At 56.1% G+C, this 24,648-nt stretch overlaps 1 protein-coding gene across 1 annotated transcript in view; it reads right to left on the reverse strand.

Annotated features, from left to right (window-relative positions):
* The window catches only part of THOC6 (THO complex subunit 6), a 40,308-nt gene that overhangs the window by 807 nt on the left and 14,853 nt on the right, over nucleotides 1-24,648 (reverse strand). The window contains 4 exon segments of the mRNA XM_075581763.1: nucleotides 5-127; nucleotides 208-270; nucleotides 741-790; nucleotides 958-1,060. Of these exon segments, the coding sequence (XP_075437878.1) occupies nucleotides 5-127; nucleotides 208-270; nucleotides 741-790; nucleotides 958-1,060 (339 nt within the window).

A 24,648-nucleotide genomic window follows, 5' to 3' on the forward strand; every position in this document is an offset into this window, starting at 1 on the left:
TGACATTCCCACTCACCATGTCCTGGTAGAACATGACTTGTTGCTGACTCTCCTGGATCGGGAAGACGGTCGTGGGGGTCACAGAGCGTAGGTGCCACAACGTCAGCATGGGACCCCCCCCACACACCTAGGGGGAGGGAGAGGGGCAGTTACACCTCCACCCGGCACCTCCAGGGCTACAATTTTCGGCACCTCTAGGATACTCACCATCCAGTCGGAGTCCGTGGCCAGGCAGCTGATCCACTTCCCGTACTGAGGCCGGGCACACTCCTACAGGGGTCAGAGGTCACAGGGGTGAAGGGCACGGCAAGGGTGTTACGGGGTCAGAGGTCACAGGGGTGAGGGGCACAGGAGTTACTGCGCACACTCCTACAGGGGTCAGAGGCACGGAAAGGGAGTTACAGGGTCAGAGGTCACAGGAGTGAGGGGCACGGAAAGGGAGTTACTGCACAGACCATGCGACAGGGTCAGAGGTCACAGGAGTGAGGGGCACGGAAAGGGAGTAACTGCACAGACTATGCGACAGGGTCAGATGTCACAGGGGTGAGGGGCACAGAAAGGGAGTTACTGCACAGACTATGCGACAGGGTCAGAGGTCACAGGGGTGAGGGGCACAGAAAGGGAGTTACTGCACAGACCATGCGACAGGGTTAGAGGTCACGGGTGAGGGGCACGGAAAGGGAGTTACTGCACAGACCATGCGACAGGGTCAGAGGTCACAGGGGTGAGGGGGGCTTTACCTCGTATTTATACACTTCAATCTTGTGAGTCTGAGTCCCACTGCGGAGATCTGACAGAAGAAAAGATGGCGGGTTAGAGACTCCAAGAGCATGAGCAGGAGGGACAGAGCGGGTCATCAACAGGTATGACATCAGCAGGAGGGACAGAGCGGGGCTCTGAGGTATGACATCACAGGAGAGACAGTGCGGTGCTGTGTTATGACATCACTGGACTCACCCCACAGCCTGACGGATCCATCCTCGCTCCCAGAAACACACTCCCTCTGCTGGTCACGCAGTGCCAGGCAGTGGATGTAATCCTGGTGTCCCTCCAGGGCGAGCTACACAGAGAGGGGGAGTAAGACAGTTAGGCACGCACAGCCTGGAACCTCAAGAACATCTAGTCACGCACAGCCTGGAACCTCAAGAACATCTAGTCACGCACAGCCTGGAACCTCAAGAACATCTAGTCACACACAGCCTGGAACCTCAAGAACATCTAGTCACGCACAGCCTGGAACCTCAAGAACATCTAGTCATGCACAGCCTGGAACCTCAAGAACAGCTAGTCACGCACAGCCTGGAACATGAAGAGCATCTAGGTGCGCACAGCCCACAGCGACAGAGAGAGGAGGAGTAAGACAGCTAGTCACGCACAGCCTGGAACCTCAAGAACATCTAGGCGCACACAGCCTGGAAACCTCAAGAACATCTAGGCGCACACAGCCTGGAACCTCAAGAACATCTAGGCGCGCACAGCCTGGAAACCTCAAGAACATCTAGGCGCGCACAGCCTGGAAACCTCAAGAACATCTAGGCACGCACAGCCTGGAAACCTCAAGAACATCTAGGCGCGCACAGCCTGGAAACCCCAAGAACATCTAGGCACGCACAGCCTGGAACCTCAAGAACCTCTAGGCGCGCACAGCCTGGAAACCTCAAAAACATCTAAACATGCACAGCCTGGAACCTCAAGAACATGTAGGCACGTACAGCCTGGATAGAGTGTCCAACTGCCGTGCGCTCCGGAGAGCGTCTGCTGAAAAATATGTATGCCCGGTTGAGGGAGGGGGAGTGATTCCGTTGGTAGAATATGTAAGCGTGTCCTGGAGTTATGGGCGGTGTGTAGCAGCCTGGAACCTGAAGAACATCTAGCCATGCACAGCCTGAAACCTGAAGAACGTAAAGTCATGCACAACCTGGAACATCAAGAACACCTAGGCACGCACAGCCTGGAACCTGAAGAACATCTAGCCATGCACAGCCTGAAACCTGAAGAACGTAAAGTCATGCACAACCTGGAACATCAAGAACATCTATGCATGCACAACCTGGAACATCAAGAACATCTATGCATGCACAGCCTGGAACTTAAAGAACATCTATGCATGTACAGCCTGGAACGTCAAGAACGTCTATGCATGTACAGCCTGGAACCTCAAGAACGTCTAGGCACGTACAGCCTGGAACCTAAAGAACGTCTAGGCACGCACAGCCTGGAACCTAAAGAACGTCTAGGCACGCACAGCCTGGAACCTAAAGAATGTCTAGGCACGCACAGCCTGGAACCTAAAGAACGTCTAGGCACGCACAGCCTGGAACCTAAAGAACGTCTAGGCACGCACAGCCTGGAACCTGAAGAACATCTATGCATGCACAGTCTGGAACTTAAAGAACATCTATGCATGCACAGCCTGGAACCTAAAGAACATCTAGGCACGCACAGCCTGGAACCTGAAGAACATCTATGCATGCACAGCCTGGAACCTAAAGAACGTCTAGGCACACATGTGTGTGTGTGATAGATAGATATATATATACACATTTTACCAGATGGCGGTCCGGGAATAACTAGACAGCACACAGCCAGGGAAATCCAGAAATATTGTATTCAATAGAAATACATGGCACTGCATCCAATGTTTCGGTCATCAAAGTGTGACCTTCCTCAGGGACGTCCGAAACGTTGGATGCAGTGCCATGTATTTCTATTGAATACAATATTTCTGGATTTCCCTGGCTGTGTGCTGTCTCGTTTTTCCGGACCTCCATCTGGTAAAATGTATCTGTTTATGTGTGCATATGGGACAAGCATCAGTGGATTATCAGTTTACAGTGTGCCAACTGCCCTTCATTATATATATATATATATATATATATATAACACCACAAGTACAGATACATTGTGTCATTTATTAAGTTAAAACGGTGAGTAACAGCAAACTCCCAAATAGGAGACCACTCCGGTGAGCGCAGCAAACCTGCGCACCCTGACGCAGTGTTCTCCGTGCCCCGCGTCCGGGGATCAGGACTGCAGCTGAGGCGCTTGGGTAAGCAACTGTGGCCGAATGCCGTCAAAAAGATCAAAGTCCCGGTCCCTGCATGAACAACGCGTTTCGCATGTGTGTGCCTCGTCAGGCTCATGCAGTGGGCCTGGGGAGCAATGCTTATATAGGGCTGGATTGCATATATTCAGCCCGCTGCTGCGGAGTGACATCTCCAGCAGATGTGTGTGAATTAGACTAATTACAGGTACGGTTGTTAAAAGACGTAAAAAAGGTCAGCTGGGTGTTAGCAATAATTCTTGGAGGCACCTAAAAGCCTCTCCATGTTGATAAGCCATATATAATCATATAAGATGCTGGTTACAGTGCTAATGTGGAGGTGCCAGCGCTGCTATGTGAGGCCGAGTCCCCGCTGGCACTGACCGAGCTGTGCTATGTGAGCCCGAGTCCCCGCTGGCACTGACCGAGCTGTGCTATGTGAGGCCGAGTCCCCGCTGACACTGACCGAGCTATGCTATGTGAGGCCGAGTCCCCGCTGGCACTGACCGAGCTTTGCTATGTGAGGCCGAGTCCCCGCTGGCACTGACCGAGCTATGCTATGTGAGGCTGACTTCCCGCTGGCACTGACCGAGCTGTGCTATGTGAGGCTGACTCCCCGCTGGCACTGACCGAGCTATGCTATGTGAGGCCGAGTCCCCGCTGGCACTGACCGAGCTGTGCTATGTGAGGCCGAGTCCCCGCTGGCACTGACCGAGCTGTGCTATGTGAGGCCGAGTCCCCGCTGGCACTGACCGAGCTGTGCTATGTGAGGCCGAGTCCCCGCTGGCACTGACCGAGCTATGCTATGTGAGGCCGACTCCCCGCTGGCACTGACCGAGCTGTGCTATGTGAGGCCGAGTCCCCGCTGGCACTGACCGAGCTGTGCTATGTGAGGCCGAGTCCCCGCTGGCACTGACCGAGCGATGCTATGTGAGGCCGAGTCCCCGCTGGCACTGACCGAGCTATGCTATGTGAGGCCGACTCCCCGCTGGCACTGACCGAGCTATGCTATGTGAGGCCGAGTCCCCGCTGGCACTGACCGAGCTATGCTATGTGAGGCCGAGTCCCCGCTGGCACTGACCGAGCTGTGCTATGTGAGGCCGAGTCCCCGCTGGCACTGACCGAGCTATGCTATGTGAGGCCGAGTCCCCGCTGGCACTGACCGAGCTGTGCTATGTGAGGCCGAGTCCCCGCTGGCACTGACCGAGCTGTGCTATGTGAGGCCGAGTCCCCGCTGGCACTGACCGAGCTGTGCTATGTGAGGCCGAGTCCCCGCTGGCACTGACCGAGCTATGCTATGTGAGGCAGAGTCCCCGCTGGCACTGACCGAGCTGTGCTATGTGAGGTCGAGTCCCCGCTGGCACTGACCGAGCTGTGCTATGTGAGGCTGAGTCCCCGCTGGCACTGACCGAGCTGTGCTATGTGAGGCCGAGTCCCCGCTGGCACTGACCGAGCTGTGCTATGTGAGGCCGAGTCCCCGCTGGCACTGACCGAGCGGTGCTATGTGAGGCCGAGTCCCCGCTGGCACTGACCGAGCTATGCTATGTGAGGCTGAGTCCCCGCTGGCACTGACCGAGCTGTGCTATGTGAGGCTGAGTCCCCGCTGGCACTGACCGAGCTGTGCTATGTGAGGCTGAGTCCCCGTTGGCACTGACCGAGCTGTGCTATGTGAGGCTGAGTCCCCGCTGGCACTGACCGAGCTGTGCTATGTGAGGCTGAGTCCCCGCTGGCACTGACCGAGCTATGCTATGTGAGGCTGAGTCCCCGCTGGCACTGACCGAGCTATGCTATGTGAGGCCGAGTCCCCGCTGGCACTGACCGAGCTATACTATGTGAGGCCGAGTCCCCGCTGGCACTGACAAAGCTATGCTATGTGAGGCCGAGTCCCCGCTGGCACTGACCGAGCTATGCTATGTGAGGCTGACTCCCCGCTGGCACTGACCGAGCTGTGCTATGTGAGGCTGAGTCCCCGCTGGCACTGACCGAGCTGTGCTATGTGAGGCTGAGTCCCCGCTGGCACTGACCGAGCTGTGCTATGTGAGGCCGAGTCCCCGCTGGCACTGACCGAGCTGTGCTATGTGAGGCTGAGTCCCCGCTGGCACTGACCGAGCTATGCTATGTGAGGCAGAGTCCCCGCTGGCACTGACCGAGCTGTGCTATGTGAGGCCGAGTCCCCGCTGGCACTGACCGAGCTGTGCTATGTGAGGCTGAGTCCCCGCTGGCACTGACCGAGCTGTGCTATGTGAGGCCGAGTCCCCGCTGGCACTGACCGAGCTATGCTATGTGAGGCCGAGTCCCCGCTGGCACTGACCGAGCTGTGCTATGTGAGGCCGAGTCCCCGCTGGCACTGACCGAGCTATGCTATGTGAGGCCGAGTCCCCGCTGGCACTGACCGAGCTGTGCTATGTGAGGCCGAGTCCCCGCTGGCACTGACCGAGCTATGCTATGTGAGGCAGAGTCCCCGCTGGCACTGACCGAGCTATGCTATGTGAGGCTGAGTCCCCGCTGGCACTGACCGAGCTATGCCATGTGAGGCCGAGTCCCCGCTGGCACTGACCGAGCTGTGCTATGTGAGGCTGAGTCCCCGCTGGCACTGACCGAGCTGTGCTATGTGAGGCCGAGTCCCCGCTGGCACTGACCGAGCTATGCTATGTGAGGCCGAGTCCCCGCTGGCACTGACCGAGCTGTGCTATGTGAGCCCGAGTCCCCGCTGGCACTGACCGAGCTATGCTATGTGAGGCCGAGTCCCCGCTGGCACTGACCGAGCTGTGCTATGTGAGGCCGAGTCCCCGCTGGCACTAACCGAGCTATGCTATGTGAGGCTGTGTCCCCGCTGGCACTGACCGAGCTGTGCTATGTGAGGCCGAGTCCCCGCTGGCACTGACCGAGCTATGCTATGTGAGGCCGAGTCCCCGCTGGCACTGACCGAGCTATGCTATGTGAGGCCGAGTCCCCGCTGGCACTGACCGAGCTATGCTATGTGAGGCCGAGTCCCCGCTGGCACTGACCGAGCTGTGCTATGTGAGGCCGAGTCCCCGCTGGCACTGACCGAGCTATGCTATGTGAGGCCGAGTCCCCGCTGGCACTGACCGAGCTGTGCTATGTGAGGCTGACTCCCCGCTGGCACTGACCGAGCTATGCTATGTGAGGCCGAGTCCCCGCTGGCACTGACCGAGCTGTGCTATGTGAGGCTGACTCCCCGCTGGCACTGACCGAGCTATGCTATGTGAGGCCGAGTCCCCGCTGGCACTGACCGAGCTGTGCTATGTGAGGCTGAGTCCCCGCTGGCACTGACCGAGCTATGCTATGTGAGGCCGAGTCCCCGCTGGCACTGACCGAGCTATGCTATGTGAGGCAGAGTCCCCGCTGGCACTGACCGAGCTATGCTATGTGAGGCCGAGTCCCCGCTGGCACTGACCGAGCTGTGCTATGTGAGGCTGACTCCCCGCTGGCACTGACCGAGCTATGCTATGTGAGGCCGAGTCCCCGCTGGCACTGACCGAGCTATGCTATGTGAGGCTGACTCCCCGCTGGCACTGACCGAGCTATGCTATGTGAGGCCGAGTCCCCGCTGGCACTGACCGAGCTATGCTATGTGAGGCTGAGTCCCCGCTGGCACTGACCGAGCTTTGCTATGTGAGGCCGACTCCCCGCTGGCACTGACCAAGCTATGCTATGTGAGCCCGAGTCCCGCTGGCACTGACCGAGCTGTGCTATGTGAGGCCGAGTCCCCGCTGGCACTGACCGAGCTGTGCTATGTGAGGCTGAGTCTCCGCTGGCACTGACCGAGCTGTGCTATGTGAGGCTGACTCCCCGCTGGCACTGACCGAGCTATGCTATGTGAGGCCGAGTCCCCGCTGGCACTGACCGAGCTGTGCTATGTGAGGCCGAGTCCCCGCTGGCACTGACCGAGCTGTGCTATGTGAGGCCGAGTCCCCGCTGGCACTGACCGAGCTATGCTATGTGAGGCCGAGTCCCCGCTGGCACTGACCGAGCTATGCTATGTGAGGCCGAGTCCCCGCTGGCACTGACCGAGCTGTGCTATGTGAGGCCGAGTCCCCGCTGGCACTGACCGAGCTATGCTATGTGAGGCCGACTCCCCGCTGGCACTGACCGAGCTATGCTATGTGAGGCTGACTCCCCGCTGGCACTGACCGAGCTATGCTATGTGAGGCTGAGTCCCCGCTGGCACTGACCGAGCTATGCTATGTGAGGCTGACTCCCCGCTGGCACTGACCGAGCTGTGCTATGTGAGGCTGAGTCCCCGCTGGCACTGACCGAGCTATGCTATGTGAGGCCGAGTCCCCGCTGGCACTGACCGAGCTATGCTATGTGAGGCTGACTCCCCGCTGGCACTGACCGAGCTATGCTATGTGAGGCTGACTCCCCGCTGGCACTGACCGAGCTGTGCTATGTGAGGCTGTCTCCCCGCTGGCACTGACCGAGCTGTGCTATGTGAGGCTGTCTCCCCGCTGGCACTGACCGAGCTATGCTATGTGAGGCTGAGTCCCCGCTGGCACTGACCGAGCTGTGCTATGTGAGGCTGTCTCCCCGCTGGCACTGACCGAGCTATGCTATGTGAGGCTGACTCCCCGCTGGCACTGACCGAGCTGTGCTATGTGAGGCTGTCTCCCCGCTGGCACTGACCGAGCTGTGCTATGTGAGGCTGAGTCCCCGCTGGCACTGACCGAGCTATGCTATGTGAGGCAGAGTCCCCGCTGGCACTGACCGAGCTGTGCTATGTGAGGCTGAGTCCCCGCTGGCACTGACCGAGCTGTGCTATGTGAGGCTGTCTCCCCGCTGGCACTGACCGAGCTGTGCTATGTGAGGCTGAGTCCCCGCTGGCACTGACCGAGCTATGCTATGTGAGGCTGAGTCCCCGCTGGCACTGACCGAGCTATGCTATGTGAGCATACTGTGGTATAGTATCTATTTGTTGGTAAGTCGACTGCTGATGCAACTGCGCCCTCTAGTGTCCGACAGAATTTTCTGTTTTTAAACAATAATACTACAGTCAGTCCTCGGTTATATACTACACCCCCCCTATACATATACCTGCACACACTATATACATACAGGCAGTACTCGGTTATATACTACACCCCCCCTATACATATACCTGCACACACTATATACATACAGGCAGTCCTCGGTTATATAATACACCCCCCCTATACATATACCTGCACACACTATATACATACAGGCAGTCCTCGGTTATATAATACACCCCCCCTATACATATACCTGCACACACTATATACATACAGGCAGTCCTCGGTTATATAATACACCCCCCCTATACATATACCTGCACACACTATATACATACAGTCAGTCATCGGTTATATAATACACCCCCCCTATACATATACCTGCACACACTATATACATACAGGCAGTCCTCGGTTATATAATACACCCCCCCTATACATATACCTGCACACACTATATACATACAGGCAGTCCTCGGTTATATAATACACCCCCCTATACATATACCTGCACACACTATATACATACAGGCAGTCCTCTGTTATCCAACAGAACCTGTTCTGGAAGTAGCGTTGGATAGTGAAACCGTTGTAAAGTGAGTCCCATGTTAATGAGTAACGGTGAGCGTCGGATAGCACGTTCCGGCGTGGGATAGTGCGTCCCGGCGTGGGATAACGCGTCCCGGCGTGGGATAGTGCGTCCCGGCGTGGGATAACGCCTCCCGGCGTGGGATAACGCGTCCTGGCGTGGGATAACGCGTCCCGGCGTGGGATAGCGCGTCCCGGCGTCGGATAGCACGTTCCGGCGTGGGATAACGCGTTCCGGCGTGGGATAGTGCGTCCCGGCGTGGGATAACGCGTCCCGGTGTGGGATAACGCCTCCCGGCGTGGGATAACGCGTCCCGGCGTGGGATAGCGCGTCCCGGCGTGGGATAGCGCGTCCCGGCGTGGGATAGCGCGTCCCGGCGTGGGATAGCGCGTCCCGGCGTGGGATAGCGCGTCCCGGCGTGGGATAACGCGTCCCGGCGTGGGATAGCGCGTCCCTGCGTGGGATAACGCGTCCCGGCGTGGGATAGCGCGTCCCGGCGTGGGATAGCGCGTCCCGGCGTGGGATAACGCGCCCCGGCGTGGGATAGCGCGCCCCGGCGTGGGATAGCGCGTCCCGGCGTGGGATAACGCGTCCCGGCGTGGGATAACGCGTCCCGGCGTGGGATAACGCGTCCCGGCGCGGGATAAGTGGGATAGCGCGTCCCGGCGTGGGATAGTGCGTCCCGGCGTGGGATAACGCGTCCCGGCGTGGGATAGCGCGTCCCGGCGTGGGATAACGCGTCCCGGCGTGGGATAACGCGTCCCGGCGTGGGATAGCGCGTCCCGGCGTGGGATAGCGCGTCCCGGCGTGGGATAACGCGTCCCGGCGTGGGATAGCGCGTCCCGGCGTGGGATAACGCGTCCCGGCGTGGGATAACGCGTCCCGGCGTGGGATAACGCGTCCCGGCGTGGGATAACGCGTCCCGGCGTGGGATAACGCGTCCCTGCGTGGGATAACGCGCCCCGGCGTGGGATAACGCGCCCCGGCGTGGGATAACGCGTCCCGGCGTGGGATAGTGCGTCCCGGCGTGGGATAACGCGCCCCTGCGCGGGATAACGCGCCCCTGCGTGGGATAACGCGTCCCGGCGTGGGATAACGCGCCCCGGCGTGGGATAACGCGCCCCTGCGCGGGATAACGCGCCCCTGCGTGGGATAACGCGTCCCGGCGTGGGATAACGCGTCCCGGCGTGGGATAACGCGTCCCGGCGTGGGATAGCGCGTCCCGGCGTGGGATAGTGCGTCCCGGCGTGGGATAACGCGCCCCTGCGCGGGATAACGCGTCCCGGCGTGGGATAACGCCCCTTAGCGTTGCGTTGTAAAGCGCTGGATATGCCATTGGTTGTAAAGTTGGATCGCGAGGACGACCTGTAATACATATTCACATGTGTACATCATAAAGGGATCTTAGAGTTAAAAAATACACAAAGGTATAACAGACCCTTGTAGGTTACGCACTTATAAGAATGGGGTTATTGTCCCAATATTTAGGGACGCACATATATACATATATACACATATATACATATACACATAAAACACACAAAAAAGGAAGTTGCTCAACACCTATATAATAAATAAAGAGAATCAGAAAATGCTGCAACAGATCCTTCACAAGTCCATCCAAATAATCTTTATCTCTGCTATGCACAAACATTGGAACAAACCTTCTACAACCTGATGGACACACGCCTCACAAACCTTCTACAACCTGATGGACACACGCCTCACAAACCTTCTACAACCTGATGGACAAACGCCTCACAAACCTTCTACAACCTGATGGACACACGCCTCACAAACCTTCTACAACCTGATGGACACACGCCTCACAAACCTTCTACAACCTGATGGACACATGCCTCACAAACCTCCTACAACCTGATGGACACACGCCTCACAAACCTTCTACAACCTGATGGACACACGCCTCACAAACCTTCTACAACCTGATGGACACACGCCTCACAAACCTTCTACAACCTGATGGACACACGCCTCACAAACCTTCTACAACCTGATGGACACACGCCTCACAAACCTTCTACAACCTGATGGACACGCCTCACAAACCTTCTACAACCTGATGGACACATGCCTCACAAACCTTCTACAACCTGATGGACACACGCCTCACAAACCTTCTACAACCTGATGGACACATGCCTCACAAACCTTCTACAACCTGATGGACACATGCCTCACAAACCTTCTACAACCTGATGGACACACGCCTCACAAACCTTCTACAACCTGATGGACACATGCCTCACAAACCTTCTACAACCTGATGGACACACGCCTCACAAACCTTCTACAACCTGATGGACACACGCCTCACAAACCTTCTACAACCTGATGGACACACGCCTCACAAACCTTCTACAACCTGATGGACACACGCCTCACAAACCTTCTACAACCTGATGGACACACGCCTCACAAACCTTCTACAACCTGATGGACACACGCCTCACAAACCTTCTACAACCTGATGGACACGCCTCACAAACCTTCTACAACCTGATGGACACATGCCTCACAAACCTTCTACAACCTGATGGACACACGCCTCACAAACCTTCTACAACCTGATGGACACATGCCTCACAAACCTTCTACAACCTGATGGACACATGCCTCACAAACCTTCTACAACCTGATGGACACACGCCTCACAAACCTTCTACAACCTGATGGACACATGCCTCACAAACCTTCTACAACCTGATGGACACACGCCTCACAAACCTTCTACAACCTGATGGACACACGCCTCACAAACCTTCTACAACCTGATGGACACACGCCTCACAAACCTTCTACAACCTGATGGACACACGCCTCACAAACCTTCTACAACCTGATGGACACACGCCTCACAAACCTTCTACAACCTGATGGACACATGCCTCACAAACCTTCTACAACCTGATGGACACATGCCTCACAAACCTTCTACAACCTGATGGACACACGCCTCACAAACCTTCTACAACCTGATGGACACACGCCTCACAAACCTTCTACAACCTGATGGACACATGCCTCACAAACCTTCTACAACCTGATGGACACACGCCTCACAAACCTTCTACAACCTGATGGACACACGCCTCACAAACCTCCTACAACCTGATGGACACACGCCTCACAAACCTTCTACAACCTGATGGACACACGCCTCACAAACCTTCTACAACCTGATGGACACACGCCTCACAAACCTTCTACAACCTGATGGACACACGCCTCACAAACCTCCTACAACCTGATGGACACACGCCTCACAAACCTTCTACAACCTGATGGACACATGCCTCACAAACCTTCTACAACCTGATGGACACATGCCTCACAAACCTCCTACAACCTGATGGACACATGCCTCACAAACCTTCTACAACCTGATGGACACACGCCTCACAAACCTTCTACAACCTGATGGACACATGCCTCACGCAACCCTGCCACAGCTGAGTATTAACTCTCTTTGCTGTCTGGGCATTACTTGTCCTTGCAGTGCTAGGCACTGCTGTATTTTCCATTTGTATGACTGGGTTTGTTAGCATGTCATTAATAGGTATATTTTTTTGTTTGCTGCATCAGTTCTCATTGTTTTCTTTTTTGGGGGGAATTGCTAGGCAGGGTATGATTATTATTTTTATATCATTTTTTTCCCTGTTTGCTTTGTTCTTCCCCCTTTATTTTTGGTAATATATTATTTTTCCTGGTTGTATACTGGGTCATTGATCATATACTTTTCCTCCATGCCACAATCCATCATATATCTCTCTATTAGGCATTCATGCCAGTAGGGATTTATAATATTTTGTATTACCTTCAAGGGTTATCTTAAACTACTTCTGTGTTACAATTTATATTCATTTAGACACATTTTTAGTTTTTTTGAGGTAAAATAGAATTCATTCACTAGATTAACAGTCCCCCTTTTATCCAATATATTTTTGATACATACATTTTGTTAGGCTGTCTTTAGTATATTCATGTTTTTAAGTTAGTGTGTCTTGCTGTTATTCCAATAAAATCTTGTTCATTTTTCTGACTCTGCAGTGCATCTGGTTCTTGCAATATAATCTTTATTAGTAGATTTTCTTTAGGTGTAATTTAGAGTGCTAACAAGGGGGTTGTCTTTGTCCTTTTCATTTGTGTGTTCTATACATATATACATATATACAATTCCTTAAGGAATATTTAAAAAACATGACATTCTATATTAAAAACATGTTACCGGAAAGACCGGTCTCTCCCGCATAAACAGCAAGAAAAGAATACTGAGAATAAAAACTATAGACACAATAGTGTGACTCCTGCCAAATACACAAAACAAGCACACATATCTGTGAGCCCGGGCTATGGACAATGATACGGACAATCACAGGTAACCACAGGGGTACAACCCTACATCAAATCAAAAAGTCACACCTATATCTGTGTGCCCGGGCTATGGACAATGATACGGCCAATCACAGGTAACCACAGGGGTACAACCCTACATCAAATCAAAAAGTCCCACCTATAGTGATGCAAAAATATTATATTCATATATTCAACAGCGTTAAAAATAGATGGGCAGGAAGGCGTGTACCTACTGCGCCCCTACTGCGCCCCTACTGCGCCCCTACTGCGCCCCTACTGCGCACCGTAAATCTCATCGTAGGCTACAGATGATTTGAATCCGAGCAAATAGGGATACAAAGTATAATATTGGAAACCCGTGAAGATCATGGGAATTACATAAGGATTAAAGCTGCAGTTCAGGCAATATCCTGCATGTGGGTTTTTTAATAAATCAGTTCTGTAGTAAGAAAAAATACTTTTAGCATTTTCTGTTTTTAAAAAAACAACTTTGAAAAACCAATTTTCTTGTATTCTATTTTAACAACCATTTGCTAAGGCACTGCCCCTCCATGTCCTGTCACAAGCCCTGGCACACCCCTTTGTCATCCCTGCCCTCCCTCTAGCACATGTCAGTGCAGGAGTGCTCATGAATATTCATGAGCTTCCACTGAGAGACAGAAGCAGAAGAAAAACATATCCCTTCACTAATTATGTCACCAAATTTCGCCGATGAATACATGGAGAACGAATTGACCGGCAGCTATACAGTTCTATAGGTAATTAGAGATTGCCCACATAAAACTATTGAAGTAAAAAAAAAAAAAAAAAAGACTGAACAGCAGCTTTAAAACATATATATTAGACACGCGTGTGGTGTGATGTTCGATAGTGGGATCCAAGGGAAATCAGAGTCATACACCGTACAATGCAAGGACTTCACGGGACAGAGACATACCCCACCCCCAACTGCACCCAGAGACATACCCCATCCCCAACCGCACCCAGAGACATACCCCATCCCCAACCGCACCCAGAGACATACCCCATCCCCAACTGCACCCAGAGACATACCCCATCCCCAACCGCACCCAGAGACATACCCCATCCCCAACCGCACCCAGAGACATACCCCATCCCCAACCGCACACAGAGACATACCCCATCCCCAACCGCACCCAGAGACATACCCCATCCCCAACTGCACCCAGAGACATACCCCATCCCCAACCGCACCCAGAGACATACCCCATCCCCAACCGCACCCAGAGACATACCCCATCCCCAACCGCACCCAGAGACATACCCCATCCCCAACTGCACCCAGAGACATACCCCATCCCCAACTGCACCCAGAGACATACCCCATCCCCAAATGCACCCAGAGACATACCCCATCCCCAACCGCACCCAGAGACATACCCCATCCCCAACCGCACCCAGAGACATACCCCATCCCCAACCGCACCCAGAGACATACCCCATCCCCAACCGCACCCAGAGACATACCCCATCCCCAACTGCACCCAGAGACATACCCCATCCCCAACCGCACCCAGAGACATACCCCATCCCCAACCGCACCCAGAGACATACCCCATCCCCAACCGCACCCAGAGACATACCCCATCCCCAACTGCACCCAGAGACATACCCCATCCCCAACTGCACAGAGACATACCCCATCCCCAACCGCACCCAGAGACATACCCCATCCCCAACTGCACCCAGAGACATACCCCATCCCCAACCGCACAGAGACATACCCCATCCCCAACCGCACACAGAGACATACCCCATCCCCAACCGCACAGAGACATACGCCATCCTCAACTGCGCACAGAGACATACCCCATCCCCAACTGCACCCAGAGACATACCCCATCCCCAACTGCACAGAGACATACCCCATCCCCAACCGCACCCAGAGACATACCCCATCCCCAACTGCACCCAGAGACATACCCCATCCCCAACTGCACAGAGACATACCCCATCCTCAACCGCACACAGAGACATACCCCATCCCCAACTGCACCCAGAGACATACCCCATCCCCAACCGCACAGAGACATACCCCATCCCCAACTGCACCCAGAGACATACCCCATCCCCAACTGCACCCAGAGACATACCCCATCCCCAACCGCACCCAGAGACATACCCCATCCCCAACCGCACCCAGAGACATACCCCATCCCCAACCGCACCCAGAGACATACCCCATCCCCAACCGCACCCAGAGACATACCCCATCCCCAACCGCACCCAGAGACATACCCCATCCCCAACTGCACACAGAGACATACCCCATCCCCAACCGCACACAGAGACATACCCCATCCCCAACCGCACAGAGACATACCCCATCCCCAACCGCACACAGAGACATACCCCATCCCCAACCGCACCCAGAGACATACCCCATCCCCAACTGCACCCAGAGACATACCCCATCCCCAACCGCACAGAGACATACCCCATCCCCAACCGCACACAGAGACATACCCCATCCTCAACCGCACCCAGAGACATACCCCATCCCCAACTGCACCCAGAGACATACCCCATCCCCAACTGCACCCAGAGACATACCCCATCCCCAACTGCACCCAGAGACATACCCCATCCCCAACCGCACAGAGACATACCCCATCCCCAACCGCACACAGAGACATACCCCATCCCCAACTGCACCCAGAGACATACCCCATCCCCAACTGCACCCAGAGACATACCCCATCCCCAACTGCACAGAGACATACCCCATCCCCAACCGCACAGAGACATACCCCATCCCCAACCGCACCCAGAGACATACCCCATCCCCAACCGCACCCAGAGACATACCCCATCCCCAACTGCACCCAGACATACCCCATCCCCAACTGCACCCAGAGACATACCCCATCCTCAACCGCACACAGAGACATACCCCATCCTCAACTGCACCCAGAGACATACCCCATCCCCAACCGCACACAGAGACATACCCCATCCTCAACTGCACCCAGAGACATACCCCATCCTCAACCGCACACAGAGACATACCCCATCCCCAACCGCACACAGAGACATACCCCATCCCCAACTGCACCCAGAGACATACCCCATCCCCAACCGCACCCAGAGACATACCCCATCCCCAACTGCACCCAGAGACATACCCCATCCTCAACTGCACCCAGAGACATACCCCATCCTCAACCGCACCCAGAGACATACCCCATCCCCAACTGCACCCAGAGACATACCCCATCCCCAACCGCACACAGAGACATACCCCATCCCCAACCGCACACAGAGACATACCCCATCCCCAACCGCACCCAGAGACATACCCCATCCCCAACTGCACACAGAGACATACCCCATCCTCAACTGCACCCAGAGACATACCCCATCCCCAACTGCACCCAGAGACATACCCCATCCCCAACCGCACCCAGAGACATACCCCATCCCCAACTGCACCCAGAGACATACCCCATCACCAACTGCACACACAGATATACCCCATCCTCAACCGCACCCAGAGACATACCCCATCCTCAACTGCACCCAGAGACATACCCCATCCTCAACTGCACCCAGAGACATACCCCATCCTCAACTGCACCCAGAGACATACCCCATCCTCAACTGCACCCAGAGACATACCCCATCCTCAACCGCACACAGAGACATACCCCATCCTCAACTGCACCCAGAGACATACCCCATCCCCAACTGCACACAGAGACATACCCCATCCTCAACTGCACCCAGAGACATACCCCATCCCCAACTGCACACAGAGACATACCCCATCCCCAACTGCACCCAGAGACATACCCCATCCCCAACCGCACCCAGAGACATACCCCATCCTCAACCGCACACAGAGACATACCCCATCCTCAACCGCACACAGAGACATACCCCATCCTCAACCGCACACAGAGACATACCCCATCCTCAACCGCACACAGAGACATACCCCATCCTCAACCGCACACAGAGACATACCCCATCCTCAACCGCACACAGAGACATACCCCATCCCCAACTGCACACAGACACATACCCCATCCCCAACCGCACACAGAGACATACCCCATCCCCAACCGCACACAGAGACATACCCCATCCTCAACCGCACACAGAGACATACCCCATCCTCAACCGCACACAGAGACATACCCCATCCCCAACCGCACCCAGAGACATACCCCATCCCCAACCGCACACAGAGACATACCCCATCCTCAACCGCACACAGAGACATACCCCATCCTCAACCGCACAGAGACATACCCCATCCTCAACCGCACAGAGACATACCCCATCCCCAACCGCACAGAGACATACCCCATCCCCAACCGCACACAGAGACATACCCCATCCTCAACCGCACACAGAGACATACCCCATCCTCAACCGCACACAGAGACATACCCCATCCCCAACCGCACCCAGAGACATACCCCATCCCCAACCGCACACAGAGACATACCCCATCCTCAACCGCACACAGAGACATACCCCATCCTCAACCGCACAGAGACATACCCCATCCCCAACCGCACACAGAGACATACCCCATCCCCAACCGCACCCAGAGACATACCCCATCCTCAACCGCACCCAGAGACATACCTCATCCCCAACCGCACCCAGAGACATACCCCATCCCCAACCGCACCCAGAGACATACCCCATCCCCAACTGCACCCAGAGACATACCCCATCCCCAACCGCACCCAGAGACATACCCCATCCTCAACCGCACACAGAGACATACCCCATCCTCAACCGCACACAGAGACATACCCCATCCTCAACCGCACACAGAGACATACCCCATCCCCAACCGCACACAGAGACATACCCCATCCTCAACTGCACCCAGAGACATACCCCATCCCCAACCGCACCCAGAGACATACCCCATCCCCAACCGCACCCAGAGACATACCCCATCCTCAACCGCACCCAGAGACATACCCCATCCCCAACCGCACACAGAGACATACCCCATCCCCAACCGCACACAGAGACATACCCCATCCCCAACCGCACCCAGAGACATACCCCATCCCCAACCACACAGAGACATACCCCATCCCCAACCGCACAGAGACATACCCCATCCCCAACTGCACCCAGAGACATACCCCATCCCCAACTGCACCCAGAGACATACCCCATCCCCAACCGCACAGAGACATACCCCATCCCCAACCGCACCCAGAGACATACCCCATCCCCAACCGCACAGAGACATACCCCATCCCCAACCGCACCCAGAGACATACCCCATCCCCAACCGCACCCAGAGACATACCCCATCCCCAACCGCACAGAGACATACCCCATCCCCAACTGCACCCAGAGACATACCCCATCCTCAACCGCACACAGAGACATACCCCATCCCCAACTGCACCCAGAGACATACCCCATCCCCAACCGCACCCAGAGACATACCCCATCCTCAACCGCACACAGAGACATACCCCATCCCCAACCGCACAGAGACATACCCCATCCCCAACCGCACAGAGACATACCCCTTCCCCAACTGCACCCAGAGACATACCCCATCCTCAACCGCACCCAGAGACATACCCCATCCCCAACCGCACACAGAGACATACCCCATCCCCAACTGCACCCAGAGACATAACCCATCCCCAACCGCACCCAGAGACATACCCCATCCTCAACCGCACACAGAGACATACCCCATCCCCAACCGCACCCAGAGACATACCCCATCCCCAACCGCACACAGAGACATACCCCATCCCCAACCGCACAGAGACATACCCCATCCCCAACCGCACACAGAGACATACCCCATCCCCAACCGCACCCAGAGACATACCCCATCCCCAACTGCACCCAGACATACCCCATCCCCAACTGCACCCAGAGACATACCCCATCCCCAACTGCACCCAGACATACCCCATCCCCAACCGCACCCAGAGACATACCCCATCCCCAACCGCACACAGAGACATACCCCATCCCCAACCGCACACAGAGACATACCCCATCCATGACTCATAAGTGATCGGCGGTGCGGTGAGCTGCGGCAACCACCCTTACCCTCCTATCACTTATATAGTGACAAAACGCTGATTTTGATTTTATACATTGTGAGTGCACATTTTATAATATTTCATAAAGTTTATCTGTTTACCATTGATCTGCACCATGGAGGTCTGTCTTTATCTTTCCATGTACACCTGCTACTGATACCTCAGTCCCAGCTGCTTCCTGTGCATGGTTAGAGGGACCCACCACTTTCTACTGATCACGCCACTGTACTTATCCTACCTACATCCTGTGAGCAGGCAGCACATAGAGGCCAAGCATCATTATTACCTCACACCTGAACCATATAGTCTGCACTTAGTGTGTTTTGTCTGTTGTGTTTTCTCCCACATGCTCCCCCTGGGTTGAGAAAATATCGTTTGATCTTCTGGGACCAGCCAAGACAGTCCCTTCCAGAGGGTCCGAGCAGGGGGTTACAACGTTTATTATATTTTCACTACTGCACTATTTTGAGTCACGATTTTATTTTATATCACTATATACGTGTTATATATAGACACTGTATTTTAAGTGATCACTAGCACTTAAATTAGCGCCAGTTTCTTCACCAATCACGTTGTTACTTCCGGGTAACACATGTTATAAATAAATAGACGGGTCCTGACTATTGCTGTATACACGAGAGCTGTATACACGAGGCCCGCAGGGTCTCCCCCGCGTTTAAGGGAGAAATGTCTTCTAATATTGCCCATACGCCCCAGTATGGGGACCCTCAGTGGTTTACTGGTACGTCCCACACACTGGGGACCACATGGGCACCGCAGCATGTACACAACAGATGGTGTGCGGCAATGAACACGCTGTGGCACAGTAATCACCTCTCCCCTGGGAGCAGGCGTTATAGGAACACACGCGTACCCCGGGAGCAGGCGATACTAGGAACACACGCGTACCCCGGGAGCAGGCGATACTAGGAACACACGCGTACCCCGGGAGCAGGCGATACTAGGAACACACGCGTACCCCGGGAGCAGGCGATACTAGGAACACACGCGTACCCCGGGAGCAGGCGTTATAGGAACACACGCGTACCCCGGGAGCAGGCGATACTAGGAACACACGCGTACCCCGGGAGCAGGCGATACTAGGAACACAAGCGTACCCCGGGAGCAGGCGATACTAGGAACACACGCGTACCCCGGGAGCAGGCGATACTAGGAACACACGCGTACCCCGGGAGCAGGCGATACTAGGAACACACACATACCCCGGGAGCAGGCGTTACTAGGAACACACGCGTACCCCGGGAGCAGGCGATACTAGGAACACACGCGTACCCCGGGAGCAGGCGTTACTAGGAACACACGCGTACCCCGGGAGCAGGCGTTACTAGGAACACACGCGTACCCCGGGAGCAGGCGTTACTAGGAACACACGCGTACCCCGGGAGCAGGCGTTACTAGGAACACACGCGTACCCCGGGAGCAGGCGTTACTAGGAACACACGCGTACCCCGGGAGCAGGCGTTACTAGGAACACACGCGTACCCCGGGAGCAGGCGATACTAGGAACACACGCGTACCCCGGGAGCAGGCGTTACTAGGAACACACGCGTACCCTGGGAGAAGGCGTTATAGGAACACACGCGTACCCCGGGAGCAGGCGTTACTAGGAACACACGCGTACCCCGGGAGCAGGCGTTACTAGGAACACACGCGTACCCCGGGAGCAGGCGATACTAGGAACACACGCGTACCCCGGGAGCAGGCGATACTAGGAACACACGCGTACCCCGGGAGCAGGCGATACTAGGAACACACGCGTACCCCGGGAGCAGGCGATACTAGGAACACACGCGTACCCCGGGAGCAGGCGTTACTAGGAACACACGCGTACCCCGGGAGCAGGCGTTACTAGGAACACACGCGTACCCCGGGAGCAGGCGTTACTAGGAACACACGCGTACCCCGGGAGCAGGCGATACTAGGAACACACGCGTACCCCGGGAGCAGGCGATACTAGGAACACACGCGTACCCCGGGAGCAGGCGATACTAGGAACACACGCGTACCCCGGGAGCAGGCGATACTAGGAACACACGCGTACCCCGGGAGCAGGCGATACTAGGAACACACGCGTACCCCGGGAGCAGGCGATACTAGGAACACACGCGTACCCCGGGAGCAGGCGTTATAGGAACACACGCGTACCCCGGGAGCAGGCGTTACTAGGAACACACGCGTACCCTGGGAGCAGGCGTTACTAGGAACACACGCGTACCCCGGGAGCAGGCGTTACTAGGAACACACGCGTACCCTGGGAGAAGGCGTTACTAGGAACACACGCGTACCCCGGGAGCAGGCGTTACTAGGAACACACGCGTACCCTGGGAGCAGGCGTTACTAGGAACACACGCGTACCCTGGGAGAAGGCGTTATAGGAACACACGCGTACCCCGGGAGCAGGCGTTACTAGGAACACACGCGTACCCCGGGAGCAGGCGTTACTAGGAACACACGCGTACCCTGGGAGAAGGCGTTATAGGAACACACGCGTACCCCGGGAGCAGGCGTTACTAGGAACACACGCGTACCCCGGGAGCAGGCGTTACTAGGAACACACGCGTACCCCGGGAGCAGGCGATACTAGGAACACACGCGTACCCCGGGAGCAGGCGTTACTAGGAACACACGCGTACCCCGGGAGCAGGCGTTACTAGGAACACACGCGTACCCCGGGAGCAGGCGTTACTAGGAACACACGCGTACCCCGGGAGCAGGCGATACTAGGAACACACGCGTACCCCGGGAGCAGGCGTTACTAGGAACACACGCGTACCCTGGGAGCAGGCGTTACTAGGAACACACGCGTACCCCGGGAGCAGGCGATACTAGGAACACACGCGTACCCTGGGAGCAGGCGATACTAGGAACACACGCGTACCCTGGGAGCAGGCGATACTAGGAACACACGCGTACCCTGGGAGCAGGCGATACTAGGAACACACGCGTACCCTGGGAGCAGGCGATACTAGGAACACACGTGTACCCTGGGAGCAGGCGATACTAGGAACACACGCGTACCCTGGGAGCAGGCGATACTAGGAACACACGCGTACCCTGGGAGCAGGCGTTACTAGGAACACACGCGTACCCTGGGAGCAGGCGTTACTAGGAACACACGCGTACCCCGGGAGCAGGCGATACTAGGAACACACGCGTACCCCGGGAGCAGGCGATACTAGGAACACACGCGTACCCCGGGAGCAGGCGATACTAGGAACACACGCGTACCCTGGGAGCAGGCGATACTAGGAACACACGCGTACCCTGGGAGCAGGCGATACTAGGAACACACGCGTACCCTGGGAGCAGGCGATACTAGGAACACACGCGTACCCTGGGAGCAGGCGATACTAGGAACACACGTGTACCCTGGGAGCAGGCGATACTAGGAACACACGCGTACCCTGGGAGCAGGCGTTACTAGGAACACACGCGTACCCTGGGAGCAGGCGATACTAGGAACACACGTGTAAGAGCCGCTCTGTTGGGACAGCGAGTCTGGCTGGCTAGCAGAAGATGTAAAAGCGCTCGGTGCCAGGTCGGTGCCAGGTCGGTGCCAGGTCGGTGCCAGGTCGGTGCCAGGTCGGTGCCAGCCTTGTTTCCAGGTTCCCTGCCTTTTTAAAAATCCCTCTTGGATTGTGGGGTTTATGTTCTTTTCAGAGCCGGGTCGTGCTGCCGGACATGCCAGTGTTTGCTGATAATACTCTTGATTTTACCGAAATCCCTATTATATTGTGTTACGAATGGAACTTCGTTGTCTCCTCTCTCCCCTCATCTTTGATTATAGAAGGTCCTCTCTATTCAGGGCACCTGGGGGACAATAGACGTTCCAAGGCTGGATAGGGATACAGAGCCTGGCACCTCTGGGACAGCACAGGGATACAGAGCCTGGCACCTCTGGGACAGCACAGGGATACCGAGCCTGGCACCTCTGGGACAGCACAGGGCTACAGAGCCTGGCACCTCTGGGACAGCACAGGGATACAGAGCCTGGCACCTCTGGGACAGCACAGGGATACAGAGCCTGGCACCTCTGGGACAGCACAGGGATACAGAGCCTGGCACCTCTGGGACAGCACAGGGATACAGAGCCTGGCACCTCTGGGACAGCACAGGGATACAGAGCCTGGCACCTCTGGGACAGCACAGGGCTACAGAGCCTGGCACCTCTGGGACAGCACAGGGATACAGAGCCTGGCACCTCTGGGACAGCACAGGGATACCGAGCCTGGCACCTCTGGGACAGCACAGGGATACCGAGCCTGGCACCTCTGGGACAGCACAGGGCTACAGAGCCTGGCACCTCTGGGACAGCACAGGGATACAGAGCCTGGCACCTCTGGGACAGCACAGGGATACAGAGCCTGGCACCTCTGGGACAGCACAGGGATACAGAGCCTGGCACCTCTGGGACAGCACAGGGATACAGAGCCTGGCACAGCACAGGGATACAGAGCCTGGCACCTCTGGGACAGCACAGGGCTACAGAGCCTGGCACCTCTGGGACAGCACAGGGATACAGAGCCTGGCACCTCTGGGACAGCACAGGGATACCGAGCCTGGCACCTCTGGGACAGCACAGGGCTACAGAGCCTGGCACCTCTGGGACAGCACAGGGCTACAGAGCCTGGCACCTCTGGGACAGCACAGGGATACAGAGCCTGGCACCTCTGGGACAGCACAAGGATACAGAGCCTGGCACCTCTGGGACAGCACAGGGATACCGAGCCTGGCACCTCTGGGACAGCACAGGGCTACAGAGCCTGGCACCTCTGGGACAGCACAGGGCTACAGAGCCTGGCACCTCTGGGACAGCACAGGGCTACAGAGCCTAACACCTCTGGGACAGCACAGGGCTACAGAGCCTGGCACCTCTGGGACAGCACAAGGATACAGAGCCTGGCACCTCTGGGACAGCACAGGGCTACAGAGCCTGGCACCTCTGGGACAGCACAGGGCTACAGAGCCTGGCACCTCTGGGACAGCACAAGGATACAGAGCCTGGCACCTCTGGGACAGCACAGGGATACAGAGCCTGGCACCTCTGGGACAGCACAGGGATACAGAGCCTGGCACCTCTGGGACAGCACAGGGATACAGAGCCTGCCACCTCTGGGACAGCACAGGGATACAGAGCCTGGCACCTCTGGGACAGCACAGGGATACAGAGCCTGGCACCTCTGGGACAGCACAGGGATACAGAGCCTGGCACCTCTGGGACAGCACAGGGCTACAGAGCCTGGCACCTCTGGAACAGCACAGGGATACCGAGCCTGGCACCTCTGGGACAGCACAGGGCTACAGAGCCTGGCACCTCTGGAACAGCACCGGGATACCGAGCCTGGCACCTCTGGGACAGCACAGGGATACCGAGCCTGGCACCTCTGGAACAGCACAGGGATACAGAGCCTGGCACCTCTGGAACAGCACAGGGATACAGAGCCTGGCACCTCTGGAACAGCACAGGGATACAGAGCCTGGCACTGCACAGGGATACAGAGCCTGGCACCTCTGGGACAGCACAGGGATACCGAGCCTGGCACCTCTGGGACAGCA

Source organism: Ascaphus truei, unplaced genomic scaffold (genome assembly GCF_040206685.1).
Source record: "Ascaphus truei isolate aAscTru1 unplaced genomic scaffold, aAscTru1.hap1 HAP1_SCAFFOLD_1564, whole genome shotgun sequence".
Taxonomy (NCBI): domain Eukaryota; kingdom Metazoa; phylum Chordata; class Amphibia; order Anura; family Ascaphidae; genus Ascaphus; species Ascaphus truei.